The following is a 27,264-nucleotide window of genomic DNA, read 5'->3' as shown; positions in this document are numbered from 1 at the left end:
AGAAGGTAAATAAAGGGCAGGGCACCTGTCAAAGAGGAGGGCTACTGTTGCAGCCCTTGAGGCGCTCACCAGAACTCACTAAGCAGTCTTCCAGCTGCAATAATTGCCCACCGCTGCCTAATGCTTCCCAAAAATTATGGAAGTTGCCTGCTTTTGTAGAAGCTTTTGAAAGGTTACTTTCATTTAAAGTTCACTTGAAAATAAAATGCAGTTTTGTTATACCTGATAAAAATGCTATTGATCAAATAAACTCTCTTACCATATCATATGAAGAGATGCATTATTTACTGCAAGTGTATTTAAGGAGGCCTTTACTGTATCTCAACAGAGACTAAGATAAGAACACAAAAGGCCTGTAAACTGAAAGAAGAGCAATTCTCATCTTTAAGGTAACTGTAATCATAGGCTATGTTCTGCTATGGGTATTTCCCCTGCTTCTGGGCTTTGCTGGTTCCCACAGAGCTAGGAGTGAATTCAAAGCCCCACACCTTCCCCCTTCCTGCTGCTACATGTGTCAGGGTTTTTCAAGCCTCTCAGAGGCTGCAGCCAAGACTGGGGATTTTAACTGGTATATGCCAATGTCCCTGCTGGTACTTAAAGCTGGAGGTTCCTAGCTACCAGTTCTTGCTCTCTGCTCAGGATCAGGCTGATTGCCATATCTGGCTCACTAGGTGAGCTGTGGAGGTCCTTCCCAGTGGGGCTGTGCGAAGTTTTGGTAGCTGATTCGATTTGGAGGGGATCTGGCCTGATTCGGGGACTGAATCTCTAAATCCAAAATGAATCAGGAGACCAAGTAAAAGCTCTGAATTGATTCGGAAAAGCTTTGGAAAAAGATTCATCCGATTCAGAGATTTGGCCATAAACTAAACAGGCAGCTGACAGCTACCTCCAGCTGAGAAGTCTGTTTGGGTTGGGGGAAGGAGGGATTGGGGCTGGGGCAAGCTGCTGAGACACAGCAGAGTGTGTGTTACTTGGTGAGGGGGGTGGAGAGGGCTGCAGGATGAGGGTGCTGGGAGTGAGGGCTCTGCCCTGCTGCTGGTTGCCCAGCTGGAACAGAGGGGAGGGGGCAGGATGCAGGGGCATCTCACTCCAGGTGGAAGGGGGCAAGCGGCAGCAGGGCATAACCCCTGTGTCCTCCACACTAGCTGGCAAGCGGTGGCAGGGCAGAGCCCCTGACCAGCACTATGCCCTGCTACCACCCACAGCAAGCCATGCCTGCATTGCGCCCCCCAACCCCACACTGGTTGGGAAGCAGCAGCAGGGCATAGCTCCTGTGGCTCCCCCGGCCAGGGCAGAGGCAGGCACAGCCAGAGGAGCCACAGGTGAAGCCCCCATGGATGAGCTGCCCAACCTCATCCCATGTTTGGCCCAGCCTCACACTTACTGGCTATTGGAGTGGCGATCGGGGCCTCTGGGCACTCGTGGCAGAGCCCCCCACACAGCCTGGGGCAGTGGAGGGCCGCAGGGATCTCCCCCCATGCCTGGCACCTGTGTAGCAGCTGCTCTACGGTGCAGGTGCAGCACAACTTGGCAGGGCGCTGCATGCTCTCCTGGAGCTGTGGCAGCTACATGCGTCAGCCAGATCTCCTGGTTTGATTCCCTAGCTCTTGGAGTCGTGGACCCCGAATCTGCATGTGAGGTTTCAGCAGGCTGCTGCTGCCAGCTGGGGAAATAGCCCAGAGCCGCCACTATCCCCAGCAGGCTGTGTCAGCCTGATGTCATTCCGCATCATCTGGGAGCCTGAGACCCTTGGGAAAAGCTTGGTGAAGTGATCAGAAAGTTGAGAAATTGAACCAGCAACTGGGGGAATGTTCAGAGCTCCCAGTTCAATTCCCTAGGTCCCAGGTTGATTTGCCTGGGAGCTGGGAAGGCTCATATCAGCCAGAGCCCAGCAATGATGAGCCACAGCTCCCACAAAGTGCACAGTGCCCTGCCGAGCCACGTTGCACCTGTGCCATGGTTCAGCTGCCGTGCGGGTGCCAGGCAGGAGGTGATGCCAGCTGCATGCCACTGCCCCGTGCTGTGCAGGAGGGGCTCTGCCATGAGTACCCAGAGGCCCCAATCACCACTCCTGCAGCCAGTGAGTGTGGGGTGTGGTTTTCATTTTAAGTGCCTGAATTAGGCTGGGGTGAGGCAGGCAATGGGGCTGGGCAGGGCAGCCATGAGGGCTCCTCCCGCTGCTCCCCCTGCCTGGGGAGAGACAGGCACAGCTGGAGAACCTGCAGCAGCCCAGCTGTGCCTGCCTCTCCCCAGCCGATCTGAATCACCAAATCTCTCAGAATCAGTGCTGAATATTCCAAAGCGGATTCAGCTAAATCGATTCAGTGATCCAAATCTCCAAATCAAATCACTGTTCTCCGAATCAGCCAAATCCAAATCAAATATTTCCCTATTCACACAGGCCTACTTTTTAGCCCTACTTTTCTATGATTCTAGGCTTTTTCAAGCCCAGGGCTACGTTGCAAATTTGAGCAGGCATTTGCAAGATCAAGTTAACCCCTTCCTAGATTGGGTGAGTCCTTTCTCAATCTAAGTTAGTATACCTCCTAAGCTGAACTTAGTTCAGGCATGCCTTTTTTTTTTTTTTTGGAGAACCCTCTGAACACCTGCACAAGTGGGCATTTAGATCAGCCTAACCCTGGTTATGTTACTCTAAATGTAACAACTGTACATACCATAAGCGTTTAGACAACCAGGAAGGAAAAGAAAACAAGAGGGGGAAACCAATATTTCAAGAGATTGTGGGAGGAGGAAGGGTGGAGAGAAAAAAGGAAATCCAAGAAACTCCTCAGTTAAAGACACACATGCTAAATACTAAAAAAAGATTTATCATGAATAAACTTTGTAACTCCTTTTAACACAAAAAGGAAATCTAGATTGCATTTTACTGATGCACTGGAATCTGGAAAAGAAATAAGTCAAAATATTAGTAAACTCTATTTTGTTTCCTTGTTAAATAGGAAATAGCTTCTTTGAGCAACACGATACTCATCTTGGATGATAAGGTTTCTGCATTTTCTGGTAAAGCTGCAACGACAACATTTTATAATCAGAGATCTCACCATATAACAAGTTTTCAATACAGCGATCTCATGGCAACTGCTGTTAGGTGGATAAACAGAAACTGGGTTAACTCAGTGGAGAGTAATTGGCTGTGTCTTGTTTTCAGTCAGTGACTGGCAAACAGAAAAAGAGGAGACTTAAAGCAGTGGTGTAAGCCTGGAGACTGATTAGGTAGGAAGCTATTGCTAAAGGCAGAAGAGTAGGAGCTATCCCAAGAGCTCTCTCACAGCAGTTTTCCTTGCCCTGTGAGACACAACTGGAAATCCCTTAATGCACTATGCCCTTCATTTATTTTTGCTACTGGACATTTGAGAGCATTTAAGAACGCTAGTTTTTTGAGTAGTTGCCTGATGATGGATCACACTGAATTAAAAGGATTTTTATAAGTTTTTTCTTAGGGATAGGGGAAGACTACCATCTACAGTACAATTATGAAACTAGGTCTTACCACATAGTATAGCATTTTAGTTCTCTGTTGAACAGCTAGAATAGTGTTTGTGAATACTCACACATCCCCCACTTAAGTAGTCTTCAGGCTAATATTAAAAATGAATGCACCTATTAAAAGACTTATGACAACACTCAGTTAAAACTGATAATCTTGATATTTTATACTGTTTGACATGCTTTAAAACAAAATAGGATTACCAGTATAAAGTCAAAATCTCAGAAGTAAGAAAAGCTAAAATGCAAGTTGTTAGTACAATCCTTGTTGAGCCCGCTTGTGCATGTGCATTCTGGTACACATTTTAATTACATGATCACACACTATTATTCTGCCCACCAGATACCTGCTTTATTTAGTACACAGAATGGATTGTGCTCATTTACAGAGCAGATACTCAATATTTCATTTTTATTTTCATTACTCAGAGTGTAACCTCATATTTTATTTACTGGAAAATGCTTAAATGCTGTGCAATTACCAAATGTAAACATTTACCAAATTTATTTACATAACTCCTAGTGAGTTTAAGCAGCATTTTACAGATGCAGGAGAGAAGCAAAGAGAGAAAAAAGTGAAAAGAATACACTAATTTTAGGTGTCAAATTTGAAATGCTGAAAAACTGATTTTGCAGAGTACTTAGCAATACAGGAAAGCATTTAACACTTTATATGTTCAATGCCCAGTTTCTATTGACTTCAGTTGCAACTGGGGGTACTCAGCATTTCTTCAAATCAGGTAACAGTCATAAATAAAATCCCCAGAGAAAAAAGGACAGAGTTAGTCATCACCTGAGAGAAAAACTGGTTTAAGTGAGTTGCCTAGGAGCTGAGATGGAGGCAAGGATAAAAATCAATTCTCTAAGGTGGAACTTAACTGCCTCCACCATTAGATATTCCCTTCTTTTCCTTCTATCCCTGTCTCATTCACTACATAATCTTGATTCATCCAACAGCAGGTCCATCTGGTACAATGAACGAAGCTTCCTGCGGGAGAAATAACATGTGATCATGCAACTAAAGACTGAATCAGAATGCATTCATAAGGAACCTTAAGTCTCGCATTTCCTAACTTCTGAGTGCTCGCTTTTGAAAGTTCATTTTTCCATGCAGTGTACATGTACTTTCCTAGTTTTTATTTTTAATACAAACTTGAAACAAAAATTCCTTGACGTGGTATGATGTTGATGGGTTAGAACCCTTAGATTCACCAGCAGAGACTGTCCCTTGAGCACATAGAGCATGTATTAGAAGTAAGCAAACTACCATAACACAGGTGGACATGGAAAGTTTTTTCTAGTTGCTTTCACAGGTGCTTGTAGACAGAAAAGGAATGGTAGCAGTTTGGTATTTGGGTTTCAATTCAAGTTCTGGACTGGGATATATTCCAGGGCAAAGGATGTTCTGACCATTTGCTTCCAAATTGTATGTAATCATTTAATTAAAACTGCACCTTAATGTTGGATTATATTGTATACTCACTGACTGGCATGGTTAAAATGGTCATTCAGATGAAGAAATACATGGATGGTGATCCTTTTGAGTTTTGCCCCTACCATCACTATGCACTCTGCACACACCTTTGGGACAAATGACAGGCTAAAGAGAAGGACTCTGCATAGGAACAAACTTTTCTGTGGTTAGAATGGAGAGCCAAATAAAAGTAGGTGCACTCCAAATTGAGAAAATACCAATTGGTAGAATTCAGGGAAGAAATAATGGAAACAAGGAAAAGAAATCCATTTTCTTGATGAAATACAGGTTTCCCTCGATTTATGCTGTACATGTGTTCCCAGAGAACGGTGCATAAATCGAATTTTCATAAAGCGAACCCACTTTACAATGTAACAAATAGGGATAGGTTCCCACGGTGATGAGGAAGGGAGGGAGGGAGGGAGGCTGGGGCTAGGGAAGGGTGCTGCTCCTGGGGCTGCACAAGGTAGCAAAGCAGAGGGAACGGAGTGGCACTCACCCCAGCCCCAGCTGCAGTGGCCTTGGAAGCGGCTAGTGCCAGCTGCCTGCAGCTGATAGGCTGCACTGTGCTTCGCCTGTCCCCACTCACCTCTGCTCCTTGGCTGCACCGTGCCCTGGTGCAGGCAGTTGGTGTTGGCTGTTTCCGGGACTGCTGCAGCCAGGGCTGGGGTGAATGCTGTGTCCTCCGCCACCCAGGGCTCTACTTGTTCGCGCTCACCCCAGCCCGTGCTGGAGCGGCTCCAGGAGCAGCTGACACCAGCTGCCTACACCGTGGCACGATGCAGCCCAGGAGCTGGGGTGAGCCCAGGAGCAGGGGGACAGGTGGAGCACGGTACAGCCCAGAGGTTCCCGGGACTACTGCAGCCGGGGTTGGGGTGAGTGGGGCCATGACCCTTTCCATCTCCTGCCTGGGCGGAGGAGCAGCTACGCTGATCACATAAGAGTGAATTTACCTCGCATATAACGAATTATGGGCCTAAATACGCTCATCACATAAGAGCAGATTTGCATATAAAGAACCTGTGTAAATCAAGTGAAATGCATAGCTTAGTTTTAACAGGTCTATCCTAAGCCTGAGATTCCCCTCTTCTCTCAGGTATGAGGGATTATTATTTGTTTCTCTCTTTTCTGTACCTTCATACATTTGCCTTTACTGAATTTCATATCAAGATACTTTTGAATTTTAAACCTATCCTCCAAGAGGTTTGCAAATGCTGCCAAGTTTTTGTTCTCTGTAGATTTGGTATAGTCTGTATCTAAGCCATTAGATGAAAACATTAAACACTGGATTGAGAAAAGCCCCCTGTGGAACCCTGCTTGAGGCCGTCAGGAAGTATGACATAGATCCATTTATATTTACTATTTGCTTGCAAGTATTCAGTCCATCATATATCTACCTAATAGTAACCCTAGCTGACCTATATTTCTTTTGTTTACTTATGAGAATTGTCATGGGGGACTGTGTCAAAAGTCTTATTAGAGTTTAGGTATATTATGTTTACCACATCTCTCCTTACCCACCAAACGAGTTAATTCTGTTAAAAGCAAGGATTTTTGTGGGTGATATATCTTCATGGTTGGGATAGACTTGGAAAAGCTTCTGAAAGCAATACATTCTTCCTCAGGACTGAACATATTTTTTAGTATAATTCTGTCAAAGCAAGAAATCAAGGTTTGTCATGAAGTCAGGCTGACTGGTCTGTAATTCTTTGGGCCCTCTTTTTTTCCCTCTTTTGAAAGATGGGCAGTAGATGGGTAATACAACAATGTATAAAAAGGAAATTATTTGGTACCTGGAATGGCAGTGGCAGTAGGCAAGGGTTCTGAAACACTTATGAGAAAAATTTTAGCAATGCTCTAGGTAAAAAATACTGCTTATTTTAATTTATTTTACTGTCATTGGTACCTTCATTTCAAAAGGCTCCATGGTAGAACAAGCAGTCCTGTAGACATAATTAACAAACCAGATGATTTTGAATTTGAGCTAGTTTGCTCAATGCCATCATGTTGCTAAAACCTTTGCCAAAATACTAGATAGGCACGACTAAGTTCACCTTTTTTAATACGATAAATAATTTAAGGAAATTGTTTTAGTACAAGTGGTTATATTTCTATAGAAAAGACTCTGAAAACTTCAGTCTGTCCAATGTAGCATTTTTCTACATATATGTTCCTGATCTATCCACAACCAAAGGGTTTTTATAATCCAAAAAATGTGTTGTAGGCCTTTTGGTGCTGAACATGTAAATAATTCTCACCCTATACCTCAATATGCTGTCTGTTGCAATCTCAATATTGACCCACGTAGTAAACTTGATTGTTGTTGCTAATTATTTGTCTTGAGAGAGAACTAAGAGGTCTCAAAGCCAGTGATCAGGGCATCATCTTTTCTAGTCCCTCCCCATAATATGTAGTCATCAGTATTGAAACAGATTGCAAAACCGTTTCTAAATTACTATGATCCTGCTGGGCAGTGCCTCTACTTCTCTCTTCTATATTTGGGAAAACATAACTTGTTGTGTTCTCTAGTAAAGCTCTCAAATGGTTACAGAGACCATGTATAGACTTGTAAGGTGAGCATTTGTCAACTGTTATTACTGTCTGACCTCCTGGAAATAGATACAGGTGATTCATTAAAAGTAAGTGAAGGAGCCTAGTAAGACCATTTACTTTGTGAAGATGTATTTTAACATTATTCAGCACTGGCTCTGCTTTCATTAAGTAGCTACCAAGGGGCAGATCTAAAAATGGAATTAGATATCTAAGTGGAAAGAATTAAGTGCCAAAAAATGGAATTCACAACAGACCACATATGGTAAAGGGAGCTGCCTAAGCTAGCCAATAGGTAATCTTAAAAAGAGGGGTGCACCTCAAGTCCCATCTCTTCCCTGGGCTGGGGACAGACATTACACATAAACCAGTTTAAATAATCAGAAACTGGTTTAACCCTGTAACAGAACAGATGCTCAGTGCACATAAACCAGTTTGAAAATGGTTTGAAACCAGTTTGAGATAAACCTAGTTGAATGCAGTATCAAACTTAACTGATTTGGGTCAAACTGGTTTATGCAATGTTTGTCCCAGAACCCTTGTTGGTTTAGCTAGAATCCCCCCAGCATCCTGGATGGGGCTCTCTTCTCCACAGCAGGGTTGGTCCCTCACTTCTGCTTCCTGGCTGCAGCTCAAGCAGAGACTGCAGGCATCTGCCTGGCTTTCCCCTGCTAAGCAGGGATCCCCATCCCCTCTGTACAGATACCTCTCAGCATTAGCTAGCAGACCACATGCTGGCTACCTCCATGCTGTGGGAGATGGGACAAAGGCAGAATCAACAGGTAGCTGGTAACATCTACCCCTCAGGCCCCAGGGGAGGCACACCTGGGCCACGGGTTAGTGAGGATTTAGTTAGGGAGCTTCTGGAGGGGTTGGACGTATTCAAGTCAGCTGGCCCAGATGATCTCCACCCTAGAGTTCTAAAGGAACTGGCCGAGGTCATTGCAAGTCCCCTGGCACAACTTTATGAGCACTCATGGTGCTCTGGTGAGGTACCGGAGGACTGGAAGAGGGCCAACGTGGTCTCCATCTTCAAAAAAGGCAGAAAGGAAGACCTGGGAAACTATAGGCCGGTTAGTCTCACCTCAATCCTAGGCAAGCTGTTCGAGAAAATTATGCTGGCACACATCCAGGAGGGGCCAGCAGGGGACTGCATGCTTAGGGGCAACCAACATGGGTTCATCAGTGGCAGGTCCTGTCAGACCAACCTGGTGGCCTTTTATGATCAGATCACCAGATCATTAGACGCAGGGGTAGCAGTGGATATAATCTTCCTGGACTTCCAGAAGGCTTTTGACACTGTCTCTCACCCTGTTCTCATTAAGAAACTGGGGGGCTGTGGTGTAGACACCCACACAGTCAAGTGGGTCGCCAACTGGCTGGAGGGCCGCACCCAGACGGTGGTAGTAGATGGATCCTCCTCAGCCTGGAAGGACGTGGGCAGTGGGGTTCCGCAGGGCTCGGTCCTCGGGCCCGCACTGTTCAACATCTTCATCAGCGATTTGGATGAGAGGGTAAAAAGCACCCTGTTCGAATTTGCTGATGACACTAAGATGTGGGGGGACGTGGGCACATTGGAAGGATGCAATAGGCTACAATCAGACCTCGACAGGTTACAAAGGTGGGCGGACGAGAATAGGATGGGTTTCAACACAGACAAGTGCAAGGTGATGCACCTCGGGAGGAACAACTGGCACCACGCCTACAGGTTGGGGAACTCCCCTCTTGTCAGCACGGAGGCGGAAAGGGATCTGGGGGTCATCATTGACTCCAAGATGAACATGGGCCGGCAGTGTGAAGAGGCAGTAAGGAAGGCCAACCGCACCTTGGCATTCATCCACAGATGCATCTCGAGCAGGTCCAGGAAGGTGATCCTCCCGCTCTATGCAGCAGCTGGAGTACTGTGTCCAGTTCTGGGTGCCACACTTCAAGAGGGATGTTGACAGCATCGAGAGGGTCCAGAGGAAGGCCACTCGTATGATCAGGGGACAACAGGGCAGGCCCTATGAGGAGAGGCTACGGGACCTGAACCTGTTCAGCCTCCAAAAGAGAAGGCTGAGGGGGGATCTTGTGGCCTGTTATAAACTAGTCAGGGGGATCAGCAGGCATTGGGGGAGTCACTGTTTGCCCGAGCACCACCTGGAGTGACCAGGAATAACTGTCACAAGCTGGCAGAGGGTAGGTTTAGGTTAGATATCAGGAGGCGCTACTTTACAGTCAGGGCGGCTAGGGTCTGGAACCAGCTTCCAAGAGAAGTGGTGCTGGCTCCTAGCCTGGGGGTGTTTAAGAGGAGGTTAGAAGAACATCTTGCTGGGGTCATTTGACCCCAGTATTCTTTCCTGCCATGGCAGGGGGTCGGACTAGATGATCTGCTCAGGTCCCTTCCGACCCTAGAAACTATGAAACACCCTTCCTTGGAAAAGCTGTTTAAGACGAGCTTGAACTAACGGAGAGAGGCTATTGTTTTCTTAATGAGCTGATAAACACTGTGTTAGCAACTGCCTTCAACTGTTAGCAGGCTTGCTGGGCTGGTCAGGACAGGGGGCTGGGAACCCCCCTCCCTAATCATCAGAGTCACAGATTCACAGCTTCCAGCACTACAGAAGGGAAGGTATGGCTGCTCTAGCATTCTCCCTGCACCACCCCAGCTTCTAGCCTATGTCACTGCAGGTATGTGCCTGCATTTCTGTAATGTCTATGTGGTTACAAACAAGTATAGACTAGTCAGGTTAGACTAACCTACAAAGATTGAATCAATTCAGGCTCAGGCTTTTTGAATGTTTTTCCCTTGGACTTCTATACCTAATCGGGAATACTGATTTAACGTCTTATACAAGAACAGATATCCCAATGTGAAATTATTTCCTGGTGCCACCGCCATTCCTTTGCATACAGATGATTGGCTCACAACATTCTTTCAAGACTGCCAGATGGGAAATGAATGCGTCTGTCTTTTATGTAATGGCTTGGTGGTTAAAGCACCCTCTCAGGGAGTGAAACTCTTAGATTATAGGCACTTTGCAACTTGGAAGGATTAAAGCCCACATTGTCTATTTCCCATGAGTGCCTTAAATACTAGGCTGAAGAACAGAATGGAACGAAGGCACTCTTTATCTCCTTCTCAAGGAATGGAAGATTGTTAAAGCCAGACAGAGATAATATGAAAGAGAAAGCATGATTCCCTCCCAGTGATGAGGACACTTCCTTATGAGTAGGGATCTACCTAAATTGCTTGGAGGCAAAATAAAAATCATGGGCCACTCACTTGTGCAGAGCAAAATTTTTGTGGTCTTTTCACGGTGCCATCCACTGCTGATTGGCCAAGAGGGCTGCTCATCATGCAACCCCACCCTTCGTCACTGACTGGTGGAGACAGGCAGCCCTATGAGCCATTATCAGCAAGGGGTGGGGAAAGGGTAGCTGCCATCTTTGCTATTCCCCTTCATGCCAACCTCTCCCACCCCGCACCTCCCCAGCAGGCTGCAAGGTTGGGCTGCAGCAGCTCTGGGGTGCCAGCATTTTATTTTTAGTAAGTTTTTTTTCCTGGTGATTCCATGCTATAATTGTGGGGATAATCATTTTTACAGTGTTTGTGGAAACGGCTTTTTTTCGTGCCCGCCCCCCCAAAAAAGATTACAAAATTGTGAATAGGGTAGATCCCTACTTATGAGAGGAGAGGTCTGGATTCTGGTCCCTGTCCCCAACAGTGTTTATGTTTTATCAAACAACTATTTAATCCAAAATGCATAAGCAGTTCCTGAAATAGGGACTAGAATCAAGGACCTCTCCCCTCCCCCTGGTAAATTCATTCACCCTTTGGGCATGCATAGCAACAGACATTTAGCTAACGAAAGGTGTGAACATGCATTTACATAAACACTCAGGGAGAAAAGGGTCTGAGAGTAAGGAGGAAGGGAAGAGGGATCCAAGGGGGAAGAGTTATGAATAAGAGGGCAAAGGGGCTCCTGACCACCCCCCCTCCCAAATTTATCTTCCCGGCTGCAGCAGTGTGAGGGGAACAAATTCAAGGCAAACTTCCAATATAACTACATTATCTACATAGAAAATTATAACAAATTTATACATTTTCCATATATATGTAATTTAAGTATAGGGGGGAGGGTCATTCTATATTGAGGGCCATCTTATATCAGAGCAAAAGCAATACTATGTCTCTAAGAAGAATGCCTGTTTTTAGTCTCAAAATATTAAATATTTGCCTGTTCTTTTGATTTGTCATTTCCCTATGCATTTAAGCCAATGAAAGCTTTTTGATTGGCAAGGATGTAAAGTGCTAGCCTGTCTGGTAGCTATAGATACAAATATACACCCTATTAAAAGGATTGTTTGGTTTAGAGGTTTTAGAAATAGAAATGGAAGCTATCAGAAATAAATTTGCACTCTGCAGTATACACTACTAGCATGTGGTAGAGGAACTTCCCAAATACACACTGGATGGTTCAACTACAAAGAATCAACTAAGAAAATCCTTATATTGAAAAGGGATAAGCCCAAAGAAGCTGGCCTGCAGCTTAGAAATCTGAGGCTACAGGCACATGCAACTTGCAAAATAAAATAGGAGCAAATTGCACTATGGCAGCTGCGCACAAATGAACAAGCTGCACGTATGAAAGCATGAGATATGAATAGGCTTTGCACTGAAAAGCAGGCATTTGAAAATGTGATAGATGTGATTCACCCGGGGTAAATCTGCCACTATTGGGGCAAGACTAAATCATTTTAAAGGCTTCTAAGTTTTCGCCTGTAGAGGAATCCTACTGAAGGTTAATTTAATTTTTCTTATTCTTTGATGACACTGCTAAATGTCCCCATTTTTCCCTTTCCATTGTTTTTGCTTTAAGGTTGTGAGAGAAGTAGAAAAGGAAGGGCTGATAGTTAAGATCCAATACAGGAAAAAAACAACTTGCTTTTATGTTTATTATAATCAAGGTTGAAAAGATGATGCAAAATGGGCTAAGACAGACTGTACCTGTCAGGTCAGATAAAGAGTTTCTCTTTGCTTCCTCTAGGTGGAGTTAGATAAATATGTAACTTGTCTTAATTAGAGAGTGAAAGGAAAAAATACTCTCAACATTAAAAACTTGAATCATCACATTTAAAAGCTTTTGTTCATCAAATGGGTACTGAGTTCTTTTGCTACCCCATAAGAAAATACACTTTCTGTATCATCTTGCATATAAGATAAACTAAGGAGCTCTAAAAGGTCAAAACATATTATATTAGCTGTTCTGAATTTTGCATATTCTCTTCTGAAACACTAAGATTTTTTTAACTAATAGATTTTTTCCTCTATAATATTTCTTTCTGCTGTGTCTAAGTGTTTCCTAAATAAATTAAAGCTGTATGGTAAACTTTTATGTAGATTTCAAGGTGTTTTCTCTTCTTCTGATTCATTTACTTGTGGAAAGTTTTATTTTAAAATTAAGATTGTGAACTACTTTAGAATGAAGAAGATGCAAAATATTAAGGGACTTAACTGACTAGTGGGAAAGAGAGCTGAAGGAAACAAGCACATCAAAAATCTTTCATTAGTAATTTGTTTGCTTTTCCTTGTTCCAGCATACCTTCTAGACTGCATGTTATTAATAGACACGGGCTTGAATCACAAAGTTTGGAGTGGATTAAAACATTTCATGGTTGAAGCTGTTCAGATCTGAGTTTGACCCAGAGCAAATTTAATTAAATATAATCCATTTCCCATGTGTGTCAATTGACTAAGCTATTTGCTACAGAATGCCTTGTTCTGCTATTCCACCTTTAAAGGAAAGGCAAGTAAAAGGGTCTAAACACAAAACTACATAAAGATAATTAAAATTGATGGTGGTGACTAGATTCTATATGAAATTTACCCTGAGTAAACTACTGAGTATGGTTATTTAAAAGAAACCTTGAAATAAAGAAATTAATCTTAGCAATCACACGTTGTTCAACACCTGGAAATCAGTGAACAATAGCTAAAAATGCCTGGCATTTTTAAAAAAATCAAAAACCTCATTTAATAAATGTGACAAATACTTAGGTGTTACCCAGAAACAATGACAGTATTCTTCTAGTATAAAGATCAACTCCGTAATTTTCTTGAGTGAAAAGTTCTGCTCGACTAAGCAATGAAGAGATGAACAAGGGTAAATTGTTGGTAATTTACAACTGCCTTAACTAATTCAAAATTATCCGCTCATACAGACTGAAAATCATGCATTTGAATACATACATTTATACAGTGGGTTTGGAAATCTAGTTAGCTTAGTAGGGCACAACCTCATGACTTATTGTACATGCACTTAGTGCATGTGCAATTATGAGGCAAACTGAGTCATTACTTCAAAATGTTACTTCTTTGTTACTCTTAGGATCATAGGAAAAACAGGACTGGAAGGGACATCAAAGTCATCTAGATCAGCCTCCTCTACAGGGAAGGATCAATCCTGACTGAACTATCACTCCCAAGTGCCCGTCTATCCGACTTTTGGAAATTTCCAGGGATGGAGATGCCACAACTTCACTAGTAGCCTGTTTCTATGTTTGAGCACTTCTTCCTAACTTCCAATCTAAATTTCCTCTGCTGCCACTTGAGTCTTTTGCTCCTAGTCCTGCCCTCTATGATTACAGACAAAAGGCCACATCCATCCTCTCTGGAATTGCTCTTCAGGTATTTGAAGACAGTAATCAAATCCCCCTCTTCAACTACTCTTTTCCACACTAAATAATCCTAGCCTTTCCTCATAAGTCATGCTTTCCAGGTATCTAATTATTTATGTAGACCTACACTGGACTCTATTCAATGTGTCCTTCTTGAAGTGTGGGGTGCAAAACTTGATAAAGTACTCCAGGTGGGGCCTTACCAGTGCTGAATAGAGTGGAAGAATCGTGTCCCTTGATTCGCAAGCGACACTCCTATTATTACTACTCCGCACACTATTGGCCTTCTCTGCAACAAGAGCACTGTATTGGCTCATATTCAGCTTATGGTCCACCATAACCTCCAGGTTCTTCTGTGCAGTACGGCAGCCTATCTTATATTTCTGCATGTATTTATTCCATCCCAAGTGCAGGACTTGGGCAGCAGTGACTACAAGATGATTGTTTTCAGAATCCTGATAAAGGAAGAAAGAAGAGCAGCAAAGTATGGGCCCTGGACTTCAAGAAAGCAGACTTTGACTCCCTCAGGGAACTGATGGCCAGAATCCCCTGGGAGGCCAGTCTGAGGGAGAAAGGAGTCCAGAACAGCCTGTATTTTAAAGAAACCTAACTACGGGTGCGGGAACAAGCCTTCCCAATATGCAGGAAGAGTAGAAAATGTAGACCAGCTTGGCTTAGCAGAGAACTCTTCAGCGAGCTTCAACACAAAAAGGAAGCTTACAAAGGGAAAACTTGAACAAAACTTGGGAAGAGTATAAGAATATGGCTCGGGTATGCAGGGATGAAGTCAGGAAGGCTAAAGCAAAATTGGAGTAGTAGCTAGCAAGGAACGTGAAAGATAACAAGAAGGATTTCTACAAGTATGCTAGCAATAGGTCAGGGAAAGTGTGGGTCCCTTACTCAATGGGGGAGCCAATCTAGTGACAGATGAGGAGGAAAAGGCTGGAGTACGCAATGCCTTCTTTACCTCAGTCTTCACAGGCAAGGTCAGCTCCCAGACTACTGTATCCAGCAGCACAGTTTGGGAAGACAGCGAGCAGTCTTCAGTGGTAAAAGAACAGGTTAGGAACTGTTTAGAAAAGCTGGACATGTCTGAGGTTATGGGGTCAAATGCAATGCATCTGAGGGTTCTGAGGAAGTTGGCTGATGTAATTGTAGATCTATGGGTCATTATCTATGAAAACTTGTGGCTATCAGGGATGGTCCTAGACGATTGGAAAAGGACAAATATAGTGCCAACCTTTAAGAAAAGGAAGGAGGAGGATCCAGAGAACTATAGATTAGTCAGCCTCATTCTCAATCCCTGGAAAAATCATGGGAGCAGGTCCTCAAAGAATCCATTTCTAAGCACTTGGAGAAGAAAGTGATCAGGAACAGTCAGCATAGATTTACCAAAGGCAAGACATGCCTAACCAACCTGATTGCTTTCTGTGATGAGATAACTGGTTCTCTGGATGTGGGGAAAGCAGTGCACATAATATACCTTAACTTCAGCAAGGCTTTTGATATGGTCTCACACAACATTCTTGCAAGCAAGCTGAGGAAGTATGGGTTGGATGAATGGACTGTAAGGTAGACAGAAAACTTGCTGGACTGTCAGGCTCAATAGATAATAATCAATGGCTCAATGTCTACTTGGCAGCCAGTATCAAGTGGACTGCCCCAGGGGGTCAGTCCTGGGGCTGGTTTTGTTCAATATCTTCATTAACAATCTGGAAGATGGGATGGTGTGTACCCTCAGCAAGTTCACGGATGACACTAAGCTGGGGGTGTAGTAGATGCACTGGAGGGTAGGGCTAGGATTCAGAGTGACCATGACAAATTAGAGGATTGGACCGAAAGTGATCTAATGAGGTTCAATAAGGAGAAGTACAAAGTCCTGCACTTAGGATGGAAGGATGCCAGGCACTGCTACAGCCCAGGGACTGACTGGTTAAGTAGGAGCTCCGTGGAAAAGACCTGGGGGTTACAGCGTACAATAAGATGGATATGAATCAGCAGCGTGCCCCTGTTGCCAAGAAAGCTAACAACATACTGAGCTGCATTAGTAAAAGCATTCCCAGCAGATCAAGGGAAGTAATTATTTTGCTCTATTCTGCACTGGCGAGGCCACATCTGGAGTACAGTGTCCAGGCTTGGGCTCCCCGCTATAGAAAGGATGTGGAGAAGTTGGAGAGAGTCCAGCAGAGGGCAGTGAAAATCTTTAAGGGGCCAGGGCACATGATTTATGAGGAAAGGCTAAGGGAACTGGGTTTATATTGTCTGCAGAAGAGAAGACTGAGAGGAGATTTGATAGCTAGCTATCTAGACTTTAATTTAATTACCTGAAGGCTGGTTCCAAAGATGATGGAGCTAAATTGTTCTCAATGGAGGCAGATGACAGAACAAGGAACAATGGTCTGAAGTTGCAGCAAGGAAAGTTTAAGTTACATATTAGGAAAAGTCTTTCCCACGGGGAGAGTAGTGAAGCACTGGAACAGATTACCTACTGAGGTGTTGGAATCTCCATCCTTGGAGGTTTCTAAGGCTTGACTTGACAAAGCCCTGGCTGGAACAATATCATTGGGAATGGTCCTGCTTTGAGCAGGACTCAACCTTCCGAGGTCCTTCCAACCCTATTCTTCTATGATTCTATGACTTTCCACTTGTCCTTATTATAGCTCATCTCACTGCTTGTGGGCCATTTCTTAAGTCTATACTGGTCATTCTGGAGCCTAGCCCAACCCTCCGCAGGGTATGAAATTATACCCAACTTTGTGCGATTCACAAATATGTTAAGTGTGCACTCAATCCTGTCATCTAAATCTTTAATGATGATATTAAACAATACCAGACCCTGGGGAAACCCCATTTGATACCTTTTCCCAACCAGACATTGAGCACAAGGATCCAAACAATTATGTATCCATGTTACAGTATTTCCACCTAGTCTGTATTTTCTTAGTTAGTTAATGAGACTAGCAAGATTTATGATGCTTTTTCCCAAGACAAAGTCAAGACACATCACATGCATTGCTCTCCCTACATCCACTTCACTTCATTATAGAAGGAAATAAGGTTGGTCAAGCTCTCTCTTGGTGAATCCATGCTGGCTATTCCTGATCACCTTATTCTCCTTTAGGAACTTCAAAACAGATGAAAATCTAATATGAATTGATAGTGGCAAAATATTTCCAAATGTAATAAATGAAACTGATTGCTCAATTTCATACATTTTAAAGGGCCTAACTTTCGAAGTGTAGGTACACAGAACATGAGCAAAAAGTTGAAGTTGTTTCCATCTAGGCACTCTTGGTATATCTGCTTCTCTTTCTTCCAGGTCTTCTACATCAAACCAATTGCCTGGATACAATTCCTATGGCACAGGCCAGCACAAAAGGAAGGTCAGTTTCATCCTGAACTATAAGGGGTTTGCCATCTTGAAATCCTTAGACAACACTTTAAAGATTGTGAAGCTGCTAGAGTAAAATAGGTGAAAGCTGTAAAGAAACCTATACATACTAAAATGACCAAGAAAATGTTGTTAAGATTATATCTTTAAAAAATAAAAAGAGAAAAAACTTGACTCTGCTAAATTTGATGGCGGAAGCCTAGGTTTGTGCAGAACTCAAAGAAATTTACAAGACTTATTTTTCTTCCTTTCTATAAACATTTAGCAAACAGTGGTAGTGAACAGGAATACCTCCAGCATCTTATTAACAGCTAAAGTATCCTTTCAGCTAAAGCATGGCTCAGCTGAAACTTGAACATTTAGACAAAATGGTTTGATAGAGACATACACTAAAGCTCCAGTAACAGTCCTGCAGCTTTCTAAATGACCAAGTTTTCACTTCAAAGCTGATGTTGCAATATGGGTTAAGAAAAGCTTTGAAGGAGTCTAACTTCTCTTGCTCCATATTTAAGACTGCCCTAAAAAGTTTATGAGGAGGGTGGGTTTTTTTGGTAGCATCTTTTATTAAACTCATTCTATATAGGAGAGAAAAAAAATTAAGGAAAAGTAAATCTGGATTTTAACTTAAGAAATAGGATGAAGCCTTGTTTAAATGACAAAAACTGGAGGCGTTGGCTATGCTACCATTCTCAAGATAAGCCTGACCTGAGCATACGTCTCAGGTGCTGTTTGCTGTAACAGATCTTGTAGAAGAGGTAATCATTTGATTTTCAAGGGATTTATCTAAAATAAACAAGAATTCAAACAATCAACGTATTTAAAAATGATATTCATATTTGCTTGAAACCAGAATGACATCTCTTTACAAAGATTGTATTTAATAATGAGTTTAAAATAATTCAGATTAAATATGATGCATAATTTATTTTACTTTTTTCTGACTCACTGAAAAAGCAACAATAGGGAGATTTCAGAAATGAGAGCTGTACTTATCTATATACATTCTCCTTACTTTTTACTACCATTTTGCCCCTCTCAGAATCTGAACATTAAGCATCTCCTAAATTAGTCTTCCCCTAAATAAAAACATCAGCTTTTCACTTTGAGAATAAGGCTTCTTGCAGACATTAAAAAAAACAAAAAGGTGCTTTACTTTAAACTCTGCATGCCCCCATGCCAAGCCCAGAGCACGCCCAGAAGAGGTAGCGCTTTAGTTGGACCCGGTTCACCCAACATCTGTATACATCAGGTGCTCTAGTGGGGCTTTTCTGGCACTTATAGCAGATTGAATCCACTATAAATAAAAGCACCAAAAGCCTATCAATACAGTCACTGCTGACCCAGGTTGAACTAAAGTGCTGCTTCTTCTGGTAAAGTGCAGGGGGTTTTTTTGTTCTGTTTTGTTTTGTTTAATGTCTGCAAGCAGCCCAAGACTACAATACTGAAGTCAAAGGAGTGTGTGCAGCTTGCATAGATATATCTGGTTTAGCTTCAAACTAGCTACCTCAAATACCAATAGGAATGTAGTCACCCAACACTGATCTCCATTGGGGCTGCAAAACCTTCCATGAAAGTAGGTCAAATATGCAAGTGGCTAGCCTATGCTAAGCTCTGTATTGCCCTGGTAGCACTGGTGTCAGTATCTGAAGTGGCTAGTTTAAAGTTAGCTATTATAAATGCTGCAGTCACATCTTTGACTGGTAACTTTGCTTCAGAAAGTTTCAGATCAACCTTTGGCATTAACCACTTAGGGTATGTGTACACGTGTAGACAAAACAGAGGCCCTAAATTGAAGTGGTGGGTTTTTAAAAACACTGGTTCAATTTAGGGCCCTTTAAACCCCCATGTTGTGCACATACCTGAACTTACCTGCCTGTCTGGTGGCAGGGAGGGGAGGGTGAGCTGCTGGTGGGTGGAGCAGTCCCTTGGCTGCAGGGGGGTCTGGTGCTTCCCTCTGAGGCAGTGGTGCACCCCACCTACAGGCACCTGGCTTGGGAGGTCCCAAGGGGCATCAGAGCTGCAGAGGGAAGCACCAGGCCACCATGGCAGGCAGGCAGGCTCCAAGGGGGACAAAAAGAGATCTTGGATGGGGCCTGCCTTCCTGGGTTGCTGCCAGGCTGCCTGTACAGCCCCTGAGCTCCACGGAGCCTCAGAAGAGTTTTAGTTTGCTGTGCCCCAAGCTTTTTAAGGCACATTACACTGCCGAATTTGCTACAGCGGCTGGAATTACCGCGCAATATGCCGCCAACGCATGCAAACACCAACAACATTAAAGTGGTGTAAAAGCATTTAACGTGTTTTAAAGTGTCATGCACATGTGCCCTTCATTTAGTCTATGTATGGCCTTAAATTAGTTTTTTAACTTGCACAGCCTTGATCAATGACTTTCACTGAATGCCAAAAAATAATAAAAAATTATGGTTTGTTGGTAGGACTGAAAAAGAAAAGCATTATTCCATGTAAAGGGTGGGTTCTTGACAAAGAAGAAGGCTAATCATCTTGTTTTTCACTCTGCTTACTCAGATAATAAGTACCAAAGAACAGCAAAGAGGGTCAGGTAAAAGCAGAAATAATACACATTTTTACTGCCCCTCAAATTGGTACAAAAATTTACATAAGACTGGAAAATGTGCTGTTGAGAATTTTATCATCTGTTTACTCCACCTTTAAAACAAATGGCAGAAGTCTCCAGTTGTGTAATTTTATTTCTATAATGAAGTGGGAAGCTCACAGAAATCTACAGCAAATAATAGAAAAATGGCTGTGTCTTAAGATTCCGAAAGACTTTTCTTGCCACCTTGCCTAAACTGTTCCTTGATGATGACATTTCAAGGCTATCGCTTGAATTGAAACCTCACACACTCACAGATACACAATGATCTGTGTTGCATAGTCCCCAAAATGATTATAGAAGCTATGTATACCTGTGATGTAGTTACAGTATACTGTAACTCTTTTCATTTAGTTTTAATGTTTACATATGTTTGATGCAAGCTGGCATCAGTCTAATTCCTAGTGAAAAAAAACAAAAGGCAGATTAACTATAGTAGACTGAAAACCCAATGATTTATGACATTGTCACAACAAACATCTAGCAAAAAGGTTTTAGAGGTTTAAGGTGATATTACATTCCCAATACAAACTTCTCTTCATAGAAACATGCTGCTTCAGACAAATGCATAAAATAAAGCATTTTCTCACCAGGAAAAAATCTGACTCAAGAGACCTTGCTGCAAGCAGTACAAAGGTATATCACTAATTTTGTCCAGAGAAATGGACTGGATTTAAAAATGTCAGAAAAGCATATGCTATATTAGAAAAAAGCAACCCATTCTGTTCCACAGAACAACAGAGTAGGACTGCAAATGCAAAGATGTGTCTGGGATACCAGACCGGGAAGTAGCATGTGGGTTAATATCCTTTGTAAAATTAAAGCTGCTGCAACTACAATTAATGACACCTTGCAGAAGCGTTTAGAGAAATCCAGCTTTTGCAGTAGACAGTACCAGCATACCAGCAGGCTGCAGAGACTGCAGACAGGCCAACTGCACTATCTTGCTGTGGAAGCTAGGATATTTCTATTACTGGAAAAAACTATCTACTGTTCTGAACAATGACTTCCCTATCTTTTTTATTCCTCACAGTGCAAATTTTACACAAGGGGCCTAATAATTAGCAAAAGGATGTAAAAGAAACTAAGCAGTTAAATCATCATATTGAACCTATTGGAAACTAATTTTATAAAATGAGCAGTCAAAAGAGCAAGCACTTGGGAAGAAATCATGACTTCACTGGAATCAATCGATTTTTATCATTCATTTCAGTACAGAATGTGTTTAGCCTTTGAACATCAGCAGAAATTTAGTAAGTCACTGAAATAAGAGACATTTCTCTGAGTATCATTCTTGGGGTTGTACGCTACCTTCCCATTACGATTGCAGTTGACCACTAAAACGGATAGCAACAGCAGTCTCCAGTGCTGTTCAGAAGCAAGAAGGTGGAACTTAAAGCAGTGTAATTTTATGTGAACTAAAGAAGCTTGACAGCTAAGGACTTACTTTGATTAACTGAGAAAATTTGATTTAGAACTAAAGTCATTCACCAAGACAGGAGAACCAATTTTCAAGTAGAAACAGGTTAAGGAAAAAATTCAGAACCACAGAACCCAAGACACAGAAGCCTTCTTTCATACCTTCTGCTATGTTATTTTTTCCCATCGCAATATGTTATATCTTTGAATATCAACGCATTATCACATAGTAATGCAATTTCAATATAGTTATTTTACTTTTATAATTCTATGATTATGGTGTGGCCTGTAAAAATACCAATATTTTCAGTACATCTACCAGTTCAATAGCTACCAAACAGAAGTAAGCAGAAGCCCTGGGACACACACCAAAGTAATACCTGCTAGCCACCGTGCCAAAATAGTTTAGATAACAAGTGGCTGAATTCTTGAGGCTTGCCTATAGTGCCCACACCACCAAAATCAAATCACAAATATGGAGCAGCATTACCACTGTCCTCCAATAAGTGAGTTTTTCCAGTCCAATAGAGTTCCTTGCTGAGATGACAGAAAGCAACCTTGTCAAGACACACACGTTTCGTTATACAGTAAAATCTGATTAATACACCACTTCTAGGAGAATGGCAAGGATGGTTAATTATCTATGACTAACCAATTATAAGTAGTTAGCCAGCTTTTTGTGAGATGTGTGTTGCACGCTATATTAAGACAACGTAAAGAATGATTTTTGATCATTATACTAAAGGTGCACTGATATATCAGTACTATATCATATTGTCACCGATAAAAGGAAAATTAACATTATCAGCTATGAGCTTAGGGCCAGTGTAGCCGATAATTTCCCTGATAAATAAAATATGCCTTCTGGCTGGGGCCCCTGTATGCCACGTGCATGAGTGCAGCCGCAGCACGCACATGGCCTAGAATACAGCTAGGCAGTGTTGACAGCGGCTCCCTGCAGGTAAGTATGTGGAGGGAAAGGCATAGGGGAGGGAAGGAGCATGGCGGGGGGCAGATTGAGGCCCCCATGGTGAGGGACTAAGTGGGGCAGGAGCAGGAGCTGGGGGCAATGCCCAGCCAGGGTGGTGAATGGGACCCTAGGACTGGGGTGGGAAGAGGGACGGAAGGGAGGGAGGGAACAGCTCCTCACCGCTGCACACACCCCCGGGGCAACATGGGGTAGCACATGCCCGCCCCCCCACTGGATTTGTATGTGGGGCAGAGGTGGGCTGCCTGCTGCAGGCTCCCTGCCCTGCTGCCTTTGCCCCAAGAGAAGCACACTGCCTGCATGCTCCCTGCCGATCCAGCTGCAGTGGTGGTGGTGGTGAGTTGTGCTTCCTGTTGCTGGACAGGCAAGGGACACGTAGCCAGTGTGCAGCTCCTAGGGCAAAGGCAGCAGAGCAGAGAGCCACGAGCCTGCAGCAGGCATCCTGCCTCTGCTCTCACACCGCTCAGCTCTGCTCTTAAAAGCACCTTTGCACTTAAAAATGGTGGCGGTGGCACTTGAAATAAAGCTCATTTTATGAGGTTTAGTTCAAGTGCCCTGCCATCATTTTTAAGCATGGGGATGCTGAGCCCATGGACAAGCTGCTCACAGATCCTTCCCGCTCCCCACCCCAGCCCTGGGGTCCTATTCACTGCTCTGGCTGGGCAGTGCCCCCAGCCACTGCCCCTGTCCCACTCCCTCCCTCACTGATTTATATTCTGCTTATTTGGAAAACAGTTTTTAACTATAAGGAACTAAACAAACCAAAATAAAACCCACCTACTTTGGTTTTTACATGATACCTAAATTGGACAGAAGTGGATGGCACTTGCCCAATAAATATTGTTATCTGCCCCACACAGATGGGTGGATTAATTTTTTCAAGCTTTGCTCATAATTCTCTTTGACTGCATTGCGTTTCAGGGAGTTGATTCTAGATATGTCCCTGGAACATGCATTAGCAAAGCAAATCTATTATTGGTGAAGCTGTTAGTCCTCATTACCAGGGACAAACAACAGAAGTACTTGACCTTCAGTCCCAGTCCCTAATATTTCCCCCTTGTTTTAGTTCAAGATAAGATCGATGCTTTTACTGCATTGAGACATAATCTCTGGCATCCATTAGTTTCTATGCTTTGTTCAGGACAAATACTAAATCAATGCGCAACCAAGCAGCTATTGAAGTTTACTAGTACATATGATTCCAATTTAGAACAATTGGCATGTGATACTCCTTGTATAGGTACTATATTGTAAAATGAGACTGAACAGCCTATAATCCTAACTTCTAAAACAGAAGGAGAGACAAAAAAAACAAAAAAGAATTTGGACTACTAATTTTTAACCATAAAATTACTTTAGCTCCTATATTGGAGGAGTATTAAGTGAGCTTTTAATTTTTTTAATTAAAATTCTTGGTCTGATAATTACTTCCCCAGTGTAACTAACCAGCTACACAGACAAGTTTGAGAGTAAGGACCGTATCACTACATCAGGCACAAATCTGCCTGGGAAATCTGATATATAGTTGTTGGTGATAAATAGTCAAAACAAAGATAGCATAAACAAATCCAGGATTTGTCTTCTGAAAAAACTGTCATAACTGAATTAAATATAAGACATTCCAAAAAATTAGGAACATAAAATTAAAAACATTATATATATGTTTTGTTTAGTGAATAAGTTATGCTATAGAGTCTTAAAAGATAAACTCACAGCAAGCAGACTATTACCACAAATTACCATCTGAATGTCAAGCATGAATAATTATGAGTGGAATTAGGAGAAGCTATAAGCATGATAGCCATATTTGGCTCAAAATATAGAACTAGTGAGTTTACAGTCTAAGAGATGTCAAAAAGCCGAACTTGCTGCTACAACCCATAATTAGGGGTCACTTAACTTTTGGTGAAACAAAGCAATTTTTGCAGCTTGGTCACAGTACAAAGAGCTGATTTGGCAGGCATTTCCGAGCGGTCCTGCCCCTTGCCACTGACTGGCTATACCATATAATTTGATAGCAAATTCCACGGAAAGTAAATTATATAATTTATCATATTACTATATATCTAAATATTACATTTAAATCTAAATTTAAATACATTATAGATATAAATGTATATATAATACAAATTATAACTATCATCATAATTTATTATGATATGCAACTTTGTACAAAAAGTTTAGAAATACTAATTAATGAGAACCTTAATAGAAACATTTTCACTTGACTGAATGGCACCTTCACTTAGGCTACATCACTAGCAGACGGTAACTCTCAATCACATGATCTACGGCTGCAGCGATTGTCATCTTATCTTTGTATTGGGGCAAGCATTGGGACATTCTAAAACAGTATACTATATGAATAATATACTGGCGGGGGGGTTAGGTTTATTTCATGGAAAATCATGGCCAGTGCAATGTTTCCTAGTGATTGCAGGCAATCCTATTTTTCGCAGTTTCCATGAAACCACGAATTAAGTACACCCCTACCCATAATCTATCAGAAGTAGGGTTACAATTTTCTTGTCCTTTTCCAGAACTGACAATACAGAAAAAACTCTGACTTTGCTTGAAAACGAGAATTTAGTAACAAGTAGGAAAGTGACTGCAAACTAAAACTTAGAGTTGGATTATCAAGTTTTACCTCCTAAACAAGTATTTGAAATGAATGTCAAATCCTTAGTCATGAATTTCATTCCGTCTGCTTATTGTACCTATCAGATCCTTAAATCAAACTAAAATTTTTCAGAATGTAAAGCTCTCACACTGAAAAAACTACAACTCATGTTTGAAATATCCTTTCCAATTAGAAAATGATACCATGACATCGGACAGAGTACAAGTGACTGAAAAGAAAAAACATTTTCATGCAGAAATGTATATTTCAACCAAAAAAAATTAACAGTAACAATTTTATAATAAATTAGGAAAATTTTACTTCAAATGACACTAATAAACAATTATCTAAATTCTGACTGCCCATAAGTCCCTTCCTGTTACAGATGTTTTAAGAAAAATAACGACTAACATAAGAATTATTAAACCCTCAATAAGCTGTGATGGCATCCCCTTTACCATTTATTTTGAGTAGTTATCTTAGCCATTTCCCCACCAAAAGATGAAAAAAAATTAACAAAAAATGCCAAGGCCATTTTGTCAAGTTTCACTTAAAAATGTTTAAGAATGATGCCAAGTATGAAAACTTCATACTGAGATGACTAATTTCAGTGATTGAAAACAAGTTTTTTTCTTCTTTGTACACTTAACAATAATGTAACAGCATTATGTTTATTATCTAACACAAGGCAGGCATTAAAAATAAGGACCCTGGATCCTGACTTTAAGTTTAAGCATTTAAGTAGTTCCCATCAGTTCATTGGGCAATTCATGGATATAATTTAAGCAAATAAATAAATTACCTCTGGGCCATGCTTATTAGCAATATTTGATCATGAAGTCTTCTGTGACACTGTCGCAGTCACTTTGCTTATACGCAGTCATTTAGTTTGCTGTCACTTTGCTGATACGATATTACTTTTATTTTATCAAATTAATACTTAATACAATGTTAGTAGGGTATACCCTGCTGCTACTCTGCTATTCAAAAAAACTGACAAATGAAGATAAATGGGGTGAAGGCATATACATCTCTTATCCACCATTATTGATATTTTGCTGCAACTGTGTTGGCAGACACAGCGAAATTCTATAGCTAAAACAAAATAAAAACTAAAATGAAGAGCAAAGAATAGATCAGTTTGGCATGTGATCATGTTAAGGATGCAGTACAGTAGGCAGATTATCCTTAAACAACTAAGTTCCAATACTTTATTTCACTATTCCAATACTATGGAAAACTGAAAATATCACTGCAGTCTTCTGAAAGCACAGGTCAACACGATAAGCTGAGATAAGAAGAGCATGCAATTTATGAATATGGGTTATTACCATGGTTACAAGCTTTCAGAACGGGCCTCTGAGTGGTTGGGCTCAGATTTTGTGGTATGTCTGTAAAAGCAAGAAAACAAAAGAAATGTAATACATAACGTTCAGAGATGTTAATACATTGCTTGTTTTTGGTTTTACTTCTGGGAGCAGAGCAGTGTTTAGTACCAGTGAAATATTTGACTCAGTGGAGAACGTTATGACTTTGACTTCCCATTTAATTACACTACTGTAATCCCCAAAGAGATAAAGTGCATATGGTTCTATAGAAGAGTCTTGTCATAATATTCAGGCTATGTTAAGTTCAGTACACTGATTTCCAAAGTAGTACCGACATCAGCCAAATGGAATGAGCATCTCTGAGAAATATGTCATTGGAAGAAGAGTATTAAGCAGGCCCCTGGCACTTCAAGAAGTTGTAGCCTGCAGCACTGGACTCGAGATGCTTTTAAACAAAAAATGTTCCGTGTCATAAGTCTCTAGAAAGTAACATGAAACAGGTATAATATTCACCTTGAGGCTTCGGTATTCGTTTTCTCCGGTCTCGGAAAGCAGCACCTGACTGCAAGGCCTCCAGCAGACTATCCATCACTCCCGTCTCCTCACCTTCTGTAAAAAGAGTTGGAGGGAATTCCATCAAACCCTCAGGGTTACTGCAGCAATGTCAAAGCATGTACGATCATAAAAAATAATGACCTGTGCCTATATCAGTAATT

The 27,264-nt window shown here is 41.9% G+C and overlaps 1 protein-coding gene across 2 annotated transcripts in view; it reads right to left on the bottom strand.

Moving 5' to 3' along the window:
- The window catches only part of DIAPH3 (diaphanous related formin 3), a 485,008-nt gene that overhangs the window by 104,237 nt on the left and 353,507 nt on the right, over nucleotides 1-27,264 (bottom strand). For both annotated transcript variants that reach the window (XM_090024704.1, XM_090024695.1), the window contains 2 exons: nucleotides 27,062-27,157; nucleotides 26,552-26,611 (listed from right to left, as the gene is read on the bottom strand). In XM_090024704.1, the coding sequence (XP_089880830.1) occupies nucleotides 26,552-26,611; nucleotides 27,062-27,157 (156 nt within the window). The remainder of the gene's footprint in view (nucleotides 1-26,551; nucleotides 26,612-27,061; nucleotides 27,158-27,264) is intronic.

This window comes from Crocodylus siamensis, chromosome 1, assembly GCF_052110815.1.
Source record: "Crocodylus siamensis isolate JL-2025a chromosome 1, ASM5211081v1, whole genome shotgun sequence".
Lineage (NCBI taxonomy): Eukaryota > Metazoa > Chordata > Crocodylia > Crocodylidae > Crocodylus > Crocodylus siamensis.
The sequence above is the reverse complement of the archived record's forward strand: the minus strand, read 5'-3'. Positions and strand labels throughout refer to the sequence as shown.